The 18,116-nt window shown below is 37.4% G+C and overlaps 1 protein-coding gene across 2 annotated transcripts in view; it reads right to left on the bottom strand.

Annotated features, from left to right (window-relative positions):
* Positions 1 to 18,116, bottom strand: part of LOC113228795 — a 62,743-nt gene that overhangs the window by 23,133 nt on the left and 21,494 nt on the right. For both annotated transcript variants that reach the window (XM_026462179.1, XM_026462180.1), the window contains exons 4-5: positions 11,384 to 11,483; positions 10,702 to 10,836 (exon numbers count right to left, since the gene is read on the bottom strand). In XM_026462179.1, the coding sequence (XP_026317964.1) occupies positions 10,702 to 10,836; positions 11,384 to 11,483 (235 nt within the window). The remainder of the gene's footprint in view (positions 1 to 10,701; positions 10,837 to 11,383; positions 11,484 to 18,116) is intronic.

Genomic DNA, 18,116 nt, shown 5'->3' with positions numbered 1-18,116 from the left:
TGCAATTGAAATCTTCACATTCGTTTTTTAAACTCTACTACTCATTCGAAAGGCAAATTCCCCTGAGAAGAATGAGCAAGAAACTCTAGGGGTTGCTCTGTGTAAACACACATTTATCATTTACAATATTTATTTAAAACATCGTAGCTCACAACTACCTGCAAGAGCTAAACGGAGAAGCAGAAGCTGTGTAATAATTTAATATAGATTTTTAGTTTCACTATAGTTTTAAACCTTGAAAATGGCAAATTTTGAATATCAACTGTAGAAGCCTTTACGTTGCCTCTAAAATAAATTTGTGAAGACGAATGTCAAAAACAGCCAGTTTATTTTTGTTTCTCGTGTCAATGTTATGTAAATTACTGTTCTTCTTAACATAAATTACATTTTCATAAATGTACTTTACACTTACGTTAGACTTTGGGCCCAGATTGTAAAAGGTCCTAACGTATGTTACTGCAGGACAAAATATTCTACTAATATCGGCGGAATTGCCCCATTACAACAATATTTAAATATTTTGAAAGCGACCGATTTTAAAGGTATCACTGTACTTTTACGTTTACATTTGATGTTTTGCCCGTCAACTAAAAAAACAAATTGTCTTTTTTAATCTTTAATGCATCATTCAACTCCTTATAATTATTTTTTATACTACCAAGTGACGGAACGAACAAGTCGTGCACCTGGTGGTAAGCGACACGCCTGCCAATAACAGTTGCAGTGCCACTCAGAGCTTTAAATCTAAAGATCTAAAGGCCACTAGCACTGCACCCGACATCCTGCGACATAACTTGACAAGTCCCATGTGCCTGTAATTTCACCAGCACCCTAACCTTTCAAAATCGTATCGCAGTAATGCTGACATTACTGCTTGGCGGCAGAAATAGGTAAGGTGGCAGTAGTTCCCTGGACTAACTCTTTCACAAGGAGATGTACTGGTAGTCTCTACTAACTATATGGAACAAATCTTCAAGGCAAGTACCTGAATCAAACAATGCAATGCATCAACCCAATTATATTCGACTGTTGAACGCGGATCTCACCTAACGATAGAGTGAACATAATAAGAACCCAAAATAATAATTAAATTAGTAACAATGCTTTCACAAAATGCAAAATCTAATCGAATAAATTTTTATCCGCTAAATAGGTTTCGTCATTATCTCAAGAGATTTCTTCTCAGTGCGGTTCATAGTAAGAAGAAAATTGAAGAGAGAATCACAATTTTATTCAACAATGTGAAACCCTTGACCTTTTACAAATTGGTATAGGGGTGGAAATAGCTTTATAGGGTAAAGCAATTCCGTCTCTCCTATATCAACGGAGAGGGTCAACTGATCGCTTCTCCACGGAACCACGTCTTCAACTTTAATATATATACTTATTGACATAAATAGTCAGCAAAAGCAAAACATGATTTTAAAGACAAAATATAAAAATCATGCATAACTCGTAATTGCAAATAACATTCGCTGTGTGTTGCAACTGACTGACGAAATTACGGTTACGAGTATAATTATGTATATTTTCATTTATTCACATTTACTGTCATGATTTGCTAACTTGTAAAAGAAGAAAAGAATATTCTATCTACCCTTCAAGAGAGGTTGCAATCGATAGTCAAGAGGGCGTAGACGTCAAGAGGACTAAGCCAGCGACGACGACATCTGAATACTTATAAGTTGACAATTATGTCATCGTTCCAGTCGAGCGTCCTTTGCATAATACTAAGCTGAAATAGTTTCTCACAATTTCACGGTCGACGGATAAACCAAAATAAGATTTTTTGATCTTCGAAAAGTAATATAATAAGATTAGACTGTCCTGAACCGAGTGCCCTCAAACCTGCGAGTTATACTACATGTAATTCTCGTGGATTGTATATTGATTAAACGATCCCAAAAGCAAGTCGCTGGCGCTAGCGAGCAAACACACAAGCCAGGTCATGGAGTCCCAATAAGTGCCATTTCCACGCCTGTTCAATGACGTCACATGTTATCCCCTACTTACTATAACTGTAAAGAAAGTTGTCTTTATGTCATAGATCCTGCACATCCTTGTAACAGTAAGCCAATCCAGTAAAACCATTTTAAAAAACCTGGTGTAATATGTAAAAACCATCTTTGCCAACTGTACAGAAATGGAGTAAGCTGTAATCCTGTAATAACAGTAAGGACTACAATACTATAACCGATGTACTGGTCTATTCGCCTGAGACCAAGGCGATCATGCCGTGGGCAAACCCGAATGAAAAAAAGTCAAAGACCCGGACGCCAAAAGAGCAGTAGGGTAATATGGATAATTTGCGCATAAAAGTGAGGAAATGTTTTGATACTGCGCAGGCCGGGGTAGCTTAAGGTGTGTCGCTTGTTAAGAACGTCCATCGCATAGCCTTCCACACCCTGTGACGTCAGAACACACCTAACCCCGCCTCTGGCTAATGCGTCTTTTGTATACCTATTCAGGTGCACAAAAGGTACTTGAGTTGTTTACAAAGATCATTTACGAAGTCAGGAAAGCCAAATTAACCAGAACTCACAGGAAAAAGTCTTTCGAGTCAATGAAAAGATGATAATTTTAGCCTCAACGACAACCACAGAAATACTACTTGCTAAAGATAGAGCTGGATAGAAATTGTTAAAAAAAAAGAGTTCAAATTAAACCGTCGACATTGAACAAAAACAAAACATTTGCCGCGTTAAGAGTGAACCAAGAACTCCAACTTCTGAATGTCTTTTCTCTCGCCGCTTTGCTTCGCCGAGAGTTTTCTTTGGGGTCGGAGTAGTTCGACCAAAGTTCTATGAATGGTATCAAAATAATTGATAAGATAATTAACCGCAGTTCAGTTACGGCTAAAACATACACTTACAGGCTTATGACAAGCGAGATAGCGAGATTGATTGACACCGCGCCGAGGAAAATCACTGCCCGTGATTTGATTTCCTAGCTAAGCAAAAAAGATCGTCAAAGGACTATCTCATCGCGAAGTCTTCCGCAGAGGTATTCAAAACTAACATATTAATAAACTGCTTCCGTGGCCGAACGGTTACCATGCTCTGCCACGCAGAGGTCCCAGGTTCGATTCGCGGGCCGGGAGAAATATTTGAATGGCCTACATTTATTTCTCTCGTGAGTTTGGGTGTAATTTGTGGTTGTCTATATGTATGTGCGTGCATGGCACCCGCGATACAGGGTTTCCCTAGTGCGGGGCTACGTTGAGTGTGTGCGTTATTATTATATTATTATTTGCGATGATTACCGTCAAGCAAGTAACTTTTATACTGTTAAAATGGCTGTACCTACTGATAAAATGCATCACGTCTGCACAAAACTCCGGTGGAGTTAAGTAAAATCTGAGATGATTTCGTCACCTGCCCAGAATAGAACGGGTACTGGGTCACGGATATGACCGCGGCGCGTTAGTTTATGTTTATCACTGGGATAGCTACCGTCGCCTTTGAAATTGCAAGTACACCAGCTAGAGCTAGCTATAACATTGGTGCCTCGAAACCCAAATTCGTCACGAAAATAAATGCATCTCAAAATCTTTGAAAATATTGTATATTTGTATTTCTCTCGATAATTTAATACATGTGTCAGACAATAATACAATACTAGTTCTCTAAGTAGGATATCTTCCTTCAACTTCGAAGTTCAAATTAAAACAAAAAGATTCAGAAACGGCTCCAAACCGACCAGATATCGCTTACGAGTACGTTCGTCCCGACATATCTGTAGAAGTTTAATGCGTTTCAAATCGATTTATTTTAAATGTGGGTCGGTCGGCAGACGATCCTATTTCTGCTCTGGCCGAATGAGGCTTCAATATCGAGTTTACGTTTAACTTTATCCGTTCTTGTGACTGTTTGTTTACTTTGCCGGATATCGCGAGAATCATACCGACGACGCAACGCGCGGCCGCTACACCGCGCACCGTGATGGCGAAATTACTACAGTGTCCTTAATTGTTAAGAACAAATACTTTTCTTGCTACCATTTCACTTTTCAGTAGCAGCGGTACTCCTCGTAAGAGTTCGTTCAAGAAAGTACTGCCATCTTATCCATTTCATGTAAAGTGTGCATTACTGCGTTCTGGTTTTAAAGGGTGAGGGTGCTGGTGAAACTAAGGCACACGAGACTTATCAACTTTATTTCTCAGGGTGACAGGCGCATTGGCGATGTCCCTCGGACCTTTGCGATTTAAAACTCTGAATGGTACTGCCACTGCTATGTACAGGCATGTCGCTTACCAAGAGGCACACGCTTGTGCCTCCCCTCACTTGGTATTATAAAAAAACTTACCTGTCCACATAGAAATATGTAAAAATTGAATTTAAATACGAAATTAACACGTAGAAGTCAACAAACTTCATATGCATATGTGTTTCTCAATTTCCCTCGGGTACATTTCCACTGCTTGGCGGGCGTTTGTTTACATTGCCGTAAGACGTATGAACTTTATATTCTACGTGATCGCTGAACACCCACAAGGTGCCTATGTCTGTTTTCCCTGGATTCAAATTCAGTTTTTGTAAATATTTACTGTTATTTTTCGTTATAAGTACTTCGGAAAATTATAAAAACGTTTTGATGGTTCCGTTGGAGAATGCTCGCTTGGCAAATACAATATGGTCAACTGGATCACCAGCAGACGAACCTCTTTCAAGGCACACTCATGCGCACATTTTAATTTATTGCTTACTATGACGGCGATACTAAATATCGCGAAAATCGGTAATGATAATATTTATTCGAAAAGAAAACCTTCAAACGAAATATTAAATTATATCTAGTTCGATTTGATATATAGGCTGGTAGGAAAATCAACGGTTTCTTTAGTTCTCCAACCATTGTTTGGTCAAAAATGTTATGCACTAGCAACAACCGCGGTCACATCAACATTAACGTCTCACGCCTTTCCCAGCGCTTGGGGACTTCACGCGTGTTCTACGAGTTATGAACCTCCTTCGACACGAAGATTTCATCACGATGTTTTCCTTCAAAGTTAACGAGAGGTTTTGTTATAAAAGGTCCATTTCCGTTCTCCCACTGTCCACTATCTTCTATCACGTTGTACCATCACGTCTTGAAAAAAGTACGTACACGCCGTTGGACAATTACGTTCTCTATCAGTGCTATCAAAATTTGAATGTCAATCAACGTAAAACTAACATTTACGAAAATGTAAACACTTATTACCTTATCATAGTATAAGTGTATTTTCAATTCCCGGAAGACATAGATTGCAATAAGAGCGTCTGCACCGTCACATGTTTAACAAAACATCACTTTTATAATATTGTTTATTTTTATTGTGAATACGAAAGTCTTTATTTTTGCTGCAATGAGGCGTCAATGAAGCAGCCGAATAATTAAAAATTGTTGGTAGATAACATGTGTATTGTTTTGTAGAACTGCTACTAGGTACAGTATCGTCTATTGGGTGGTGCATTGAGACCCTAGCTGCAATGGTGCCGAGTCAAAAATAATATGGAAAATAAAATTGTTAAACACAAGCTTCAACGGAACGGAAGCATAGTGGGATAAGGCTACTAATGAACATTTTTATTTTTACACTATTTTTATGTGGATTTATTTACTCTTTATTTATTTAGCTTTGATCATTATTGAAGCTGTCAGCCCTTTATGAAAACCATACATCAAGAAAACACTAAATAAAATCTAGACAAGTATGTAGTATTTTGATTTATCATTAAAATACTAAATACCCAAACACGTAAATAAATGTAACAGACAAAGGAAATAAAAAGAAACATGCACAGATTGAGATTTTTTTAGGATAAATTTGTTCAGAGAAACCGTTGGAAAACCCCGGTTGGCGATTGGCGTGTTTCCAACAGAGCTTGTTCGGCGATGCATTTTCCTATTCTGTGTATCATAATTAGATAATTACTCCAGGAAAGAAAAACTAGTGAAAAACAAAAAATTATTTAGTCATAACTTCTTTATTTTTATAACTGTGTTTACATGAAAGACTATTTTTTCAGCGTATAGCAAAACTTTTCAGTAGACAGTTCCAAAGAGCATGTAAATATAATCTAACTATATCAATAACTTATGTATATTTTTTTAAATTAACGTATGTTTGTATCGTATGTGTTCCATTATTGTTCATCGGACTGCGATAGAGCTTTCGTGAGTTGTCGTTCACTAATACGGAGCTATGCTCTGCGACGCCTGAAACCAGTTTTAGGCGGATGCTACTTTGTCGTATACACAGGTCTCCGTGTAGCTTGGAATAATAGACCATCTCTTGAACATGGCCTGATGAAATGCATTTTGGGACTTTGATGCACAAAACACAAAAATTTGCGCTGGAATCGCGAATAAAACCCACTCTTTATACGTGTCCTCCCCTTCCACTAGACACCCCCTCCTGTCCTCCCACTCCACTCTCCCGTCGGCTTCAGCTACAGTTTAAGAACAATAGAGCTTCCAGACACGAGATAACGTGAGAGGAAATGCACTGAATACTTAGACAGACGTATATTTCCGTTTTTATTTTTTTTTAAGCCCTGGATTTGGAAGAGTGGAACTGAATTGTAAAATTCCTGCACGCACTCCGAAATGTACCCAATAGACAACCGACAAGCAAGCCACTGTTCTGCGTTGGTCGAGATTTTGCAGTAGCAAAAGAATCTTTACTAACAAGTCTAGTTTTTGATTTTCGCTCCGAGTCCAAGGCGTTTAACTCGTATCGGGCAGAGCCGTCTCAAAAGTGGCAGCAGTACGCCATACACGATTGAATCAATCAAACAATCAGCTGTAAAATAATGCCTGACTTTGGAAAGAATGCTCAGTTTTTTGTCCACCAAAGTAGACTTTGAACGGTCATCTCGAGTAGCTCAAGATTGCCACTTATCGGCACGGATACATCTTGAAAAGTCGGAGTGAGCACTCCGTTTTGTTGAGAAAAGACACGCCTGTGTTTTAATTTCACATTGTTCGCGTCTCCCAAATCTTCCGCATTATAATAAACATTAATATGGATGTTTTTAAAAGAGTCTGTAATTTCTAATATTTTAATTTCCATCCATCGCTCTGTCAAAAGCTTCCCCAGGAGAAGACTGAGGTCAATTAAAAGGACCAGGGGACCTACTACGAGCTTATAAGCAGCCAGCCAAGTTCCAGGCAATTCATTTGACGTGGTAAAACTGAATTGCTTAAATTCGTATCATGACCTACACAAAGTTGAACGGGAATGGCATGGCATTTACTTTTTAAACGTTAATTATTGTCTATGACTGGCTGACTTCTAATAAGAGCGAGATGGAACTACATACTAAATCCTGGGAGCGTTCAAGCACCACTGACTAATTGTGTTCAAAATGAGAATAATTATATATTTTTATTAATTTTATTATTGATTATACTTACTACGTTATTTTGTAATATCGGCAACTTTTCAGTCATACTTTACAATTTGTCGTACGACAAAATTACATGTCACGTCTAGTCATTATCATTGAAATTAGTAAGGCGAGTTTGTAATTTGATACCATAATTGAAACGTATCTTGTATTCGTACACTTTCATTGGTTGCATTAAAGTCAAATTTGGCACAATTTAATAGTTATTTTCGGTAAATAAAATTATTAAAATGATCAAAATTCCATTTAAAAATTGCAATAACATTAATGCCAATAAATAATTTATCAACAATAATTTAAAGATTGGGAGGTCGAACTAAAATTTTCAAAAAACGCTCAATAGATTAATAGTATTTATTTATTGACAAAAGGCCTATAAAGATAACAAATAATTATGAAACTAAAAATATAATAAAACTTAAACGAAATTTCTATTTTTGAATTGCTTATTTTTACAGATGAGAGCGCCATCAGCACGGCAAATGGCACGTCAAGGTACTATTTTGCTATGAAAGAAAAGGTGAATGGATTTCGAATGGAGACGTAAACTGCATGGACAGTGAATTGTTTTTGTGAGGTCATAGTACGAATTTGCAATCCAACTCACAGGCTTAAATAGGATTGCTCTAAGAGCTCATAGTAGGCCCCCAGATAAAAGTGATAATGTATGTTGGGGTCATATAAAAAGATTCAAGGGAGAGCGTACAACAAGGACTACTGGCAGGGCACTACAACAATTAAAGCCGAGCTCTGAAAAATAATTAACGACCTCATTGATTAAGCAGTCAGAATTCAGAAGAAGGCGGGGTCTTTGATGAATAAAATCCGGGTCAAAACCGATAGGATCAATTTCGGTAACGAAGTATTATCTAAGTTGGTTCAGGTCTAGATTTTTTGTGTACAGGCCTGTAGTGAATTTAGTTTCTATGGTACTCAAAGTGCAGGGAGGGGTGCACTAGAGGAGCCTCCACACGCGACGAACCATTCCTTTCCTGTAAGTCTGCCGCACCCTTAGCAGGAATCGGCGAGTAACTTACGCCAATTGGCAAAATCCTTTCACCACGATGGCAACCATTATAATGTATGCCATCGATACTATAAAAAAAAGAATATACAGAGATATCCGAAGGTTTGCTCTTAAATAGAATACCGCTCTTGGTTATCGAATCTTGTAAATGAATTACTATGAGAATATTGTACATACACAGTGTAAGCACATGTACGTGATCCGTGTCATTAAAGAGCGTGTTATTAAAGACGTCTGTGTGTTCAGATTGTCTATTGTGCCGGCACTCATTGTTCATTCTCGTGCTATATACATGGTGCTCTAGTCGACGTACAGGAAGAAAACTTGAAATTTCAATACCATTTTGCTGCCAACTAAATACCAATTTACACGTCTCAAACTTTCCCCGTACTACGGGCATTCGTGTAGCGAAATTAACTCGGAGGACAATACCCTCAGCACAAACAGCGAAATCAATTTAGAAAAGATCGTTTTCTAAATTGGTTCTAACAGAAATCGAATCCCTAGGCTAGGCTAGGCTACGAAAATCTTCAATCATGTATAATTTGTTTACAAATGTTAATTAGGTATTTTTTTAAATTCTTCCATTTTACAATTGTTAGTTAATGCAACGAAGTGCACCACAGAATAACCTACGGGGATTCCTGCACCGCAGTAGGATATTTCTAAATGATTATATGGTTAACATCGTCTCTACGTAGTGGTGTAATTTGCAACTATTTTGTTTTAATTAAAACTTACCTAGTAGTCGCAGAAATGTTAAATTTTAAAATGACAAATATAAATATATGTAAATAAATAAACAAAACCTCACTTTAAAATGGAGTACCTCATAAATTGCCTAATTAATTAAATTCACTGATATCGCACGAAATGCACTCATTTAAACAAATTTCATTTAAAAAAATGAAACTCGCTATTTCTTCGACAAACATTCAAAGTGACCGTCCGAATGCGTCCGATGCGGCGATAGTCGCGCGCAGTACTGAAAACTGAACACATTGAATACCATTGAGTCGATTAAGTACCATTTTCATAGACCCCTGACTTTCATTCGTTAAAATACATTTCAGATGCCTTTTTAAAATGGTTTTCTCTATACCCTGACCAGCTTCCAAGGACCCTCTCGAGTCTAAATGAAAGATATGTTCTTTCATAAGAGACGTGGTTCATATAAAATTGGTTCTATCTTAGTTGAATTGCCTTGTAATATTGACCAATTTCGGAAGAACTCTCATTTCAATTGAAAGTGTGACTGAAAAGGATCATGTTAAACAGGCGCTGATTGAGCAGGTTTGTTTATAGATTCAATTCTAATACAATTTTGTTGCGGAATGCTGTTTATTTTATAAAACATATTTTATAAACTGACCGGAATTTTAGGGAATTCATAAAAAAACTGATATACAGCTTTTAGTAAACTAAGTCTTTAAAAGTATGCCAAATGCTGTTAAGTTGCGTTGTGCGAATTAAGTGTTGAAAAAAATCAAGAAATGCACATGTTCTATTTTAAGTTCTATTTCTCGCAGCTTGGACCGATTATTGAATTGAGCGTAGTGTCCGTACAACAATAATAACGAAATGGACGGTGATGGGTCTTTTTTCTGACAACTTACGCGCGTTTTGAATAATTCGCATACAAGTTTTAAGTATATAAAAACGGGTAAATTTATTAAATACAAACTGTAACTTAATATTCACGCCGAGTTGAAAATTTCCTACAAGAAACTATCGACCACTATTTTAAATGAGTGATGCTCAAATCGATCCCCAGATTCAGTTTTTCTCTTGTTTCCCTAAAGTTAATTCCGCGTCTGAACCGAATAGACTGTAAAACGACGTAAATGCACTGTATTTATACTATATTCTATAGCAAACGCACTAAAGTGCAATTTCGTTTGTTAAATAGTTTCAGCGTTGGATAAATGACAGCTCAGTTGTGAGAATGTGTGATTTGTCATTGTAAGGTTTGAATTTAGTGAAGAATCGACACATTTTGGTGCTTATAAGAAGGATGTTTTAACGACCATTTTAAACTAAACTAAATTCTATCAATTTTAACCAGAGGGTATAAAAATAATATAAAATCGCAATAGTTAATATTAGTTAGGCCGCAAACATTGTATAATAAACCTAATAAAAACATTATGACGTAAGTTTCTCTGACACTACAAGCAGCGCCATCTATTACCAAGTAGAGAAACAAATATAAGTGTGCTAAAATCTACGTTCACTTCGCAGAAATATTTATCGAAGATGAAAACAAAACTTGGTACTCACTGGTGGTTATGCGCGGCAGAGGTGAGACGGTTGGGGTCGGACGCATTGCGGTGCTTGCCGCGACGCGGCGCGTCTCGCTCGCGACAACTCTCCGCGCGGTTCACGCCGCGGCTGTTAACCGCGGAGCCACGCCAGCTGAAAAGCGACCGTCATTTTAATCATCTATACATTGATATATTCGAACTAACCGCTCCTAATTAACTAATTTGCACTATTTGTCAATATCTAAAACAATGAAACATCACATAACAAACCATAATTTTAAAACAGTGTCGCCGTCTGGTGGCGAGTAGCGCAACTGCAAGTTATTAACTAACACCGCTAGATGGCGATACCTGTATGTAAACAATATTTTTTTTACCTAATTCTAGCGGTGGAAAAATCTGCATACTTTATAACGTGAATACTGATAACAATAAGAAGTGTTATCAAGTCATAGTCCAAAAGCAACTTGTAAGCTTTTAGATAATATTTGACACAATATATTTATCCAAAATTCACCCTGGTTGTATCACAGTTTGATCTACCGTGGTACAGTCATCAACAACAACACGAGTTTTACGTTTTGGACTGTCCTACCAGCATCAGTGGGATCGAGTTGAATTTCAACGTTAAGTGAAAGAGCGAATTACGATGTACGTACACACTTGTCCGTGTACTAACATGTAAAATGAGCACTCACTTGTTGTCTTTATCGAGCTGGTCTTTGGCGGGCGCGTCACTCGCGTCCGCGTCCACGTCTGCTGTCGTGTCCTCTGTGGAGCCCTCGCGGCGGGCCTCTCCTGTTAACAAATACACTATTACTCACCAACATCTACGTACCTATACCGATTAAGGTATAGTACCTGTTTTTAGACCAATTTTTCTCGAAATAATTTAATTAAAAGTATGAAAAATTATATTGTGGAAAATATTTTTGTTTTTGATAATGGAAAAAAAAAATAAAGAAAAATATTGTTATCTGCATTAAAAAAGAAATCTAAAACTGCTAGTCATTAAGAAAAAGGTAATTGCATTACTTACTTTTGACAGCCGCCACGACATCTCCAATTTGAGACAAACATTTAAATATTTTTTGTCGAGTTACTTACCTTGCAAACTACAGATGGTACTGTGATGAGGTTTTGTGGATAAAATAAGAAATACCGGACAACCAAAATGGAGCTTGCAATTACAATAAAAACAATTAGTTGCAATTACATTATCCAGCGGTCGCGAAACAATCATAGAAGCAATTTTTAATTAAAAAAAAGCTCCATTTTTACATATTTTAAATGTGTGTAAAACTTATTCAAAATCAAATCACTCATCGAGTTCTTAGGTTTTCGCGATTGTTACACATAGGAAATGAAACTATTTTTCCGGATTTAAATCAGTCAACCGTGACCATGGGACCTGTAAAGGGCCCGAAACGTCTCGGTTTGTTTAAAAAAACAAATATACGCGATATAAATCCGGAAAAATAGTTTCATTTCAAATCACTCAGTTCAAGGCCAAGTGGAATCTGACTAGAGTTATGACTTCCAAGATAGTAACAAAAAACAGCACTGGGCGCCACCGTTCAAAGTCCATCAAATTTATTTTTAATTGACGCAATTGTGTGGCACATCATCCCCTTTAGCCAGAATGGGCGTTAAAAGTTAAAAAAGCTATTTGCATAGTTCGATTCAGAATCTCCTGTTCCTCAAAATTGCGTCCAGTGGCTGTCCAGAGACGGTCTTTACATAACGTGTGTGTAACAAAACAAGACTAGCCGTAGTCCTTGGTAATCATCTCGATAACGGCTTACAGTGCAGTGTGTCGTGCGCGGACGCCGATGATCTCATCGTGCGACAAAAGCGCAAAGTAACTATAAACTGTTATGTTACCGATATACGAGTTTTATACATTTATCACTACGCATACGTAACACTAAATTTACACGTGCATTCAAACGATTACTGTGCAATACTCAATAGAAATAGTAAACTTGCAACTTCAAGTATTTAAAGCAAATAATCTTGTCTCGGCCTTCATTCTATCTCATAATAAAGCCGATTTAAATGATAAACAAAGCTAATAAAACGTCAGTTTAGATATTGACCATAAAGGCGGCAATTAGAATAATTAGATAAGATGTTTATTAACATCACAGGCTTAATAAATAAATATATTAGTTTACATTTTTTTACATTACCGCCAAAACCGGAAAAACATGAATTGACAACCCTTGAGTTTGAGTCGCTCTGCATCGAGAGAATAAGTAAGTAAGCGCACTAAGGAAACCGCCACTAGTGATGATCGTTTATTGAAAGAATTGTCATGCGCTTTATGGGGAAGGCCTGCGCGCAAATTAGGCAACACAAAGTAAAGAAGCTATGGACAGAGGTACGGAGAGTGTGCGCGGGAACTTTACAATTTAGTTTCACCCTCACTGTTGCTCCTTCTGTCTAATGGACCTTATGTCATTGAATTGACTTTCTATCCATTCACGAACCCATTAGCTTCATCTTTCCTGATGCTTACAGCAAAGAAATGGTTTCCCGAAAACTACAGTTTGGAGCTATTCAAGGCAGTAAGCATTTACTAGATAAACGCGTAACGCAGCATCGCTGCGAGATAGTGGCAATGCGTTCACGATTTTAAATTTTAAAAAAGGCCTTGACCACCGGCCCTTGACCTCAACCCTTAAGAATAAGACGAATATGAGTTAATATTTACAGAAAACGATATAATAAAATTAATAAGAGAACGCCAAGGTCCGCAGTAAACACGACTAAGGCAAACTTTAATAAATACTCAATAACAGGCGTAATTAAAAGCATATGACACATTGTTCGCAGCACTGTGACTGTAATTGCCGTTGCAAATGGCGGGAAATATCTGGCATGCCTTACGATTAGCACAAAGGACTCTTTTATAACTTTAATTGTTTAGTTTAAATATGACGTACAGCGGCAGCTCACATACGTCCAATGTTGGGCAACAATACGACGTTCAGTCTACTATAATTATTTTATAATGTGAAAAGATAAGCATAATCGAGGTTATAGGTTTATGGATTTAACACTTAAATGACAATGACTTGAATGACAATGTGTCCGTAACAAAGGCAAAGGTAGTTTATGGTGAAATATTAAATAGGGTTTCTTAGGAACAAAATGGCAACTGAGAGGTCTTCAAGTTCTAATTTACGTTATAAATGTTTAGTAGCAATATCTTTCGTTAATTAATAAATAACGTCGAAGAAAGTGCACAATCTTTCTAAGATATGTGAGTTTCCAAACCGCACTCGTGTAAAGGGTTGACCATGAGCATTTTTGCCCTAGGGATTGTGTATCAAACTCTCTTTTAACTCAAAGGCATATGAAACCATTTCTCGCATAAGTGCAATTTGGGTATGAATTGCGTTCATTCCGTCTTGCGGAAAAAAGTAGCATCGTAGGCTCCGGAAGAGTAACAACAGCACCCTGAATGTTGTGGCAGAGGACCACAGAGCGCCCGCACTGAGGCATCTCGTACGGACAATGATTCGCCCCGTCACGTGATAGTATAAAAAAAAGATGCCCCGTAAGTACATGTACATGACATTTTAGAGCGTAAGTAATATGTTTCTGTATTTCTTACTAACAATAGTTCAAAAGTTTTATTTCTCTCTATTTTACAGACACCAATGGATCTTGTCGTCAGAAAATAAATATTTTCAATTTGAATTTGAATAAATCACCTGAAATCCACCTGATGGACACATATCCTAGCAATGTGGATAATCACCACACTGCGCATACTGATGATTACAGTACTGTAGCATTAGTTTTTTTTTACATTGATTACTTACATTTTGTGAATTCAGTTTTCCTCATCTATAGAAATATTATGGACGGATATTTATTAGTAACCGATAACCACACAGTCATGTACATCTTAAAGTTGAACTTCGAAATTTGCAATAAACCATATTGGTGTCCAAAAATAACAATCAGGTCGCCGGCCAATCAACTTACAAACAATGATTGAGCGGAGCAGCCCCGGAGCGTTGCAACGTGAATCATAAATAAATGAGCTTCCTTATGGATGCAAATGAATGTCTTGCAGTGATATTATAAACAAATTGGCTGTTTCGGTCTTTGTCAATTATCATAATTTTAAAAATATACAAAAGACGGTACGTCAGGTCGCCTGTTTGCCAGACGGCAATCTCTTTCAGTCTATCTCGGAATGACACTAAACTCAAAAACGGAATTATAGAAAATGATGATAAACAGAGGGCGGAACAAATAATATATAACAATAATAACGCACACGCTTATAGCCCCGCCCAAGGGAAACCTTGTATCGCGGTTGTCACACAGACAACCAAAAATTGCACCCAAATTCAAGATAAATAAATGTGGCCTATATTTTATTTCTCCCGGACCGAGAACCGAATCCGGGACCTCTGCGTGACAGTCAGCACGGTAACCGTTCTGACACGGAGGCAGTCAATGCTCTCTAAATACGAATTTAATGCATACTTCATTAAAAAATATATATATATTCTCTTAGCAGCTCTTCAGTCTCACTGAAATCGATAACTTAAACAAGGCGTTTTGACGGATATCGTTTATTAAGAAAAATATGATATATATTGCATATAACAAAAACATTAGTAAATATAACGAATGCATTGATGCAGAGAAATACCACAATTTATAAATGACGCGTTATTGCCTGTGCGATACAGGGACGTTGATCTTGTTTATGTAATAAATTATTTGAAACGCGCTCTCGGGCTCTCATTTTATTAAAAAATAACCTGTTCATTGATTGTTTGTGCTGTTATTTACATGTATACGAGCTCTTGTTGCTACACTTCTACTCTGCAGGGAAAACTTGGATATTATAAAAATCAGAATACAACGACAAGTGCGTCATTAACCAAATTAGGGGAAGGTAAATTCATCGTTGAAGTACCTATATATCGAAATATAACTTAGGTTACATTTACTTTGATCTTTTAGATAAAGAAGCAAAAAATTGTGCTTAGTGTTTATATTCAGAATTAATAAAAATGTACACGATAATTTACTGGTTTTTTTTTATTTCTTCCTCCTTGCATTAGGTAATCGGTATACTGCCGAACAGTAATTCAATATTCGGCGTTCGGCTAAGTAACAAAAAATAAACCGAATACCGAGTAGAAACCGAATATTCGTTGTAACTCTAGCTCATAATCTTTTTATTTTTATTACTATGTTTATGTAAAATTGCCATTTTTTGACGAATAATAAAACTTCCGGTAAGCAAATCGAAACAGTATCAATATATTTCCCCCGAGTATATCAGTAATTCATTTTTGATAAAAATTGACCTTTACGTTCTTTCTCCCGCGTAATATCGACATGCATATTTCAATGCGCCAAGGACTCGTTTCGAAGGCTACTAATAATGTAGTGCAGGTCAACAAAACATACTGCTTTGAAACGACCCCAGCTTAGTCTATTGTTGTCAAACCCGCACGCACAGCGCGGCAGCCAATTTGGCGACATGACTCAACTAGGATGGGGCGCTTCCGTCCGCGATCGCCCACGCAGCTCACATCACAATCAATTGACTCCTGACACTGTTTGACAGCGGTGCTAAATACAAATCACTTTATTAGATACACCTAACTGTCGATCACTGCGGCAATGGCTCAGTGGCAAAGACCTTTTCCTACCCAGCAATGGTGAATGCTTTAAAAGTTTCGCTTGGCGGTTTCGCTGCACACACGCTATCCGAACCCTACCAGCAGAATTACGCAGACAGTCATTAAGTCATGTCACGCAACAAGGGGCCCGGCTAATACAGCACGTTTGCCTGAACGCAGTCACCATATTAGGACATGTTGCCTACGAGATTCGTCAGGTTTACGAAGAGACACTTACCGTGGAAATAGTATGAAGGTATGTAGTTTCTTTTAATATAATTATATACTTTTTATTATGCTCATATGGATACGCATACGTAGTGCGCTCGTAGCAGGTAGATTGTGTGTGCGGTAATTATGAGTATAGATCACATGCTATTACAATCAAGACAATAAATGCATTATGTTCATTTCTAATATATAATAATAATAATGCGCACACTCAACATAGCCCTGCACTTGGGAAACCCTATATCGCGGGTGCCATGGACACACACATAGACAACCACAAATAACACCCAAACTCAGAGAAATAAATGTCGGCCATACATATATTTCTCCCGGCCCGGGAATTGAACCTGGGCCCTCTGTGTGGCAGTCAGTATGGTAACCGTTCGGCACGGAGGCAGTTAAGTATATTCCAACAGACAATATTTCCTGCTATATTTTGAAGTGGAGTAAATAACCTTTACCTGCTGGCGAGTTGTTTTGGTGCTAGCTATTGCCTTTTGTCACTCGCGGCGACTTGCAAAAGGCGTAGAAAATAATGTATGTTGGTTATTTTTATACTTCCAAGTAGTTTTTAATGTTCGCTCTAAACGAGCTGCGCCCGCGCCGCGCCACCGTGAAATCGCGTTGTGTGGCTTTTAAAAACCGTACAGGCTATGACCCTTCATCCACGAAAGCGGCAAAGAGAGATGTGTTTTAGCAACCAATAGGATTTCGTTATTTTCACATCAAGATATCGCTCATTTCTATTACCCAAGTAAACAAATTAAATTACGATCGATGTTTACGCGATATTTTATGTTTTAACTGTGTTTCTTGCTATCGCTCCACATTTATTAAAAAAGAACAATTCAATTTTGTTCCCAATATTTAGACTAGCGTGCAGATGCAAAGGCACGTAATCGCAATAGTTTGGTCCAACTGGCAGACTGTGGTACGATTCCGTGCTTACGAGAACGAGTACCAGTGTTTGCCAATTTATTGTAAAAAAAAATATATTGCTTGCATTGAAGAGAAGCATAAATATAGTATTCAGTCGGGACTAGTATTAATTTTATAGACATTTTTACGAGAATCTTTATGACATTCCTGGACGGCGAATGCAACCAGTCACGAGCCAGCCAGTCGGAATATTCCATTTTTATTTTACACGTGTTTTATACTATTATATTCATAAACATTGGTCAGAATTAACGTGAAAAAATACATACATATCATGCATACATACATCATATCAACTTCTGAGATCTTAATTACGTAGGTGTAGGGTTTCCCACCTAGCAGACCCTAAGAACAGGACTTAATTTTTCTGTATTATTTTCAAAGCGACTTGATTTTAATATCCTCATTTCTTGTGCAAACAAAATTTCAAAATTCAAAATTTCAAATCAAAATTTTGTGCAACGAATCGTCATTCAAATTATAACAAGCAATGAAATGAAAGATTCTTCACTGCAAAATAAAACAATGGCAACACAGAACTGCATCAGGCACAGGCGACCTTATTGCTACATAGAAAAAAGGGGGTGGCAACTAAAAA

This window comes from Hyposmocoma kahamanoa, unplaced genomic scaffold (assembly GCF_003589595.1).
Source record: "Hyposmocoma kahamanoa isolate Upper Pololo Valley unplaced genomic scaffold, ASM358959v1 240, whole genome shotgun sequence".
Lineage (NCBI taxonomy): Eukaryota > Metazoa > Arthropoda > Insecta > Lepidoptera > Cosmopterigidae > Hyposmocoma > Hyposmocoma kahamanoa.
This window is presented reverse-complemented; position numbering and strand designations above follow the sequence as displayed.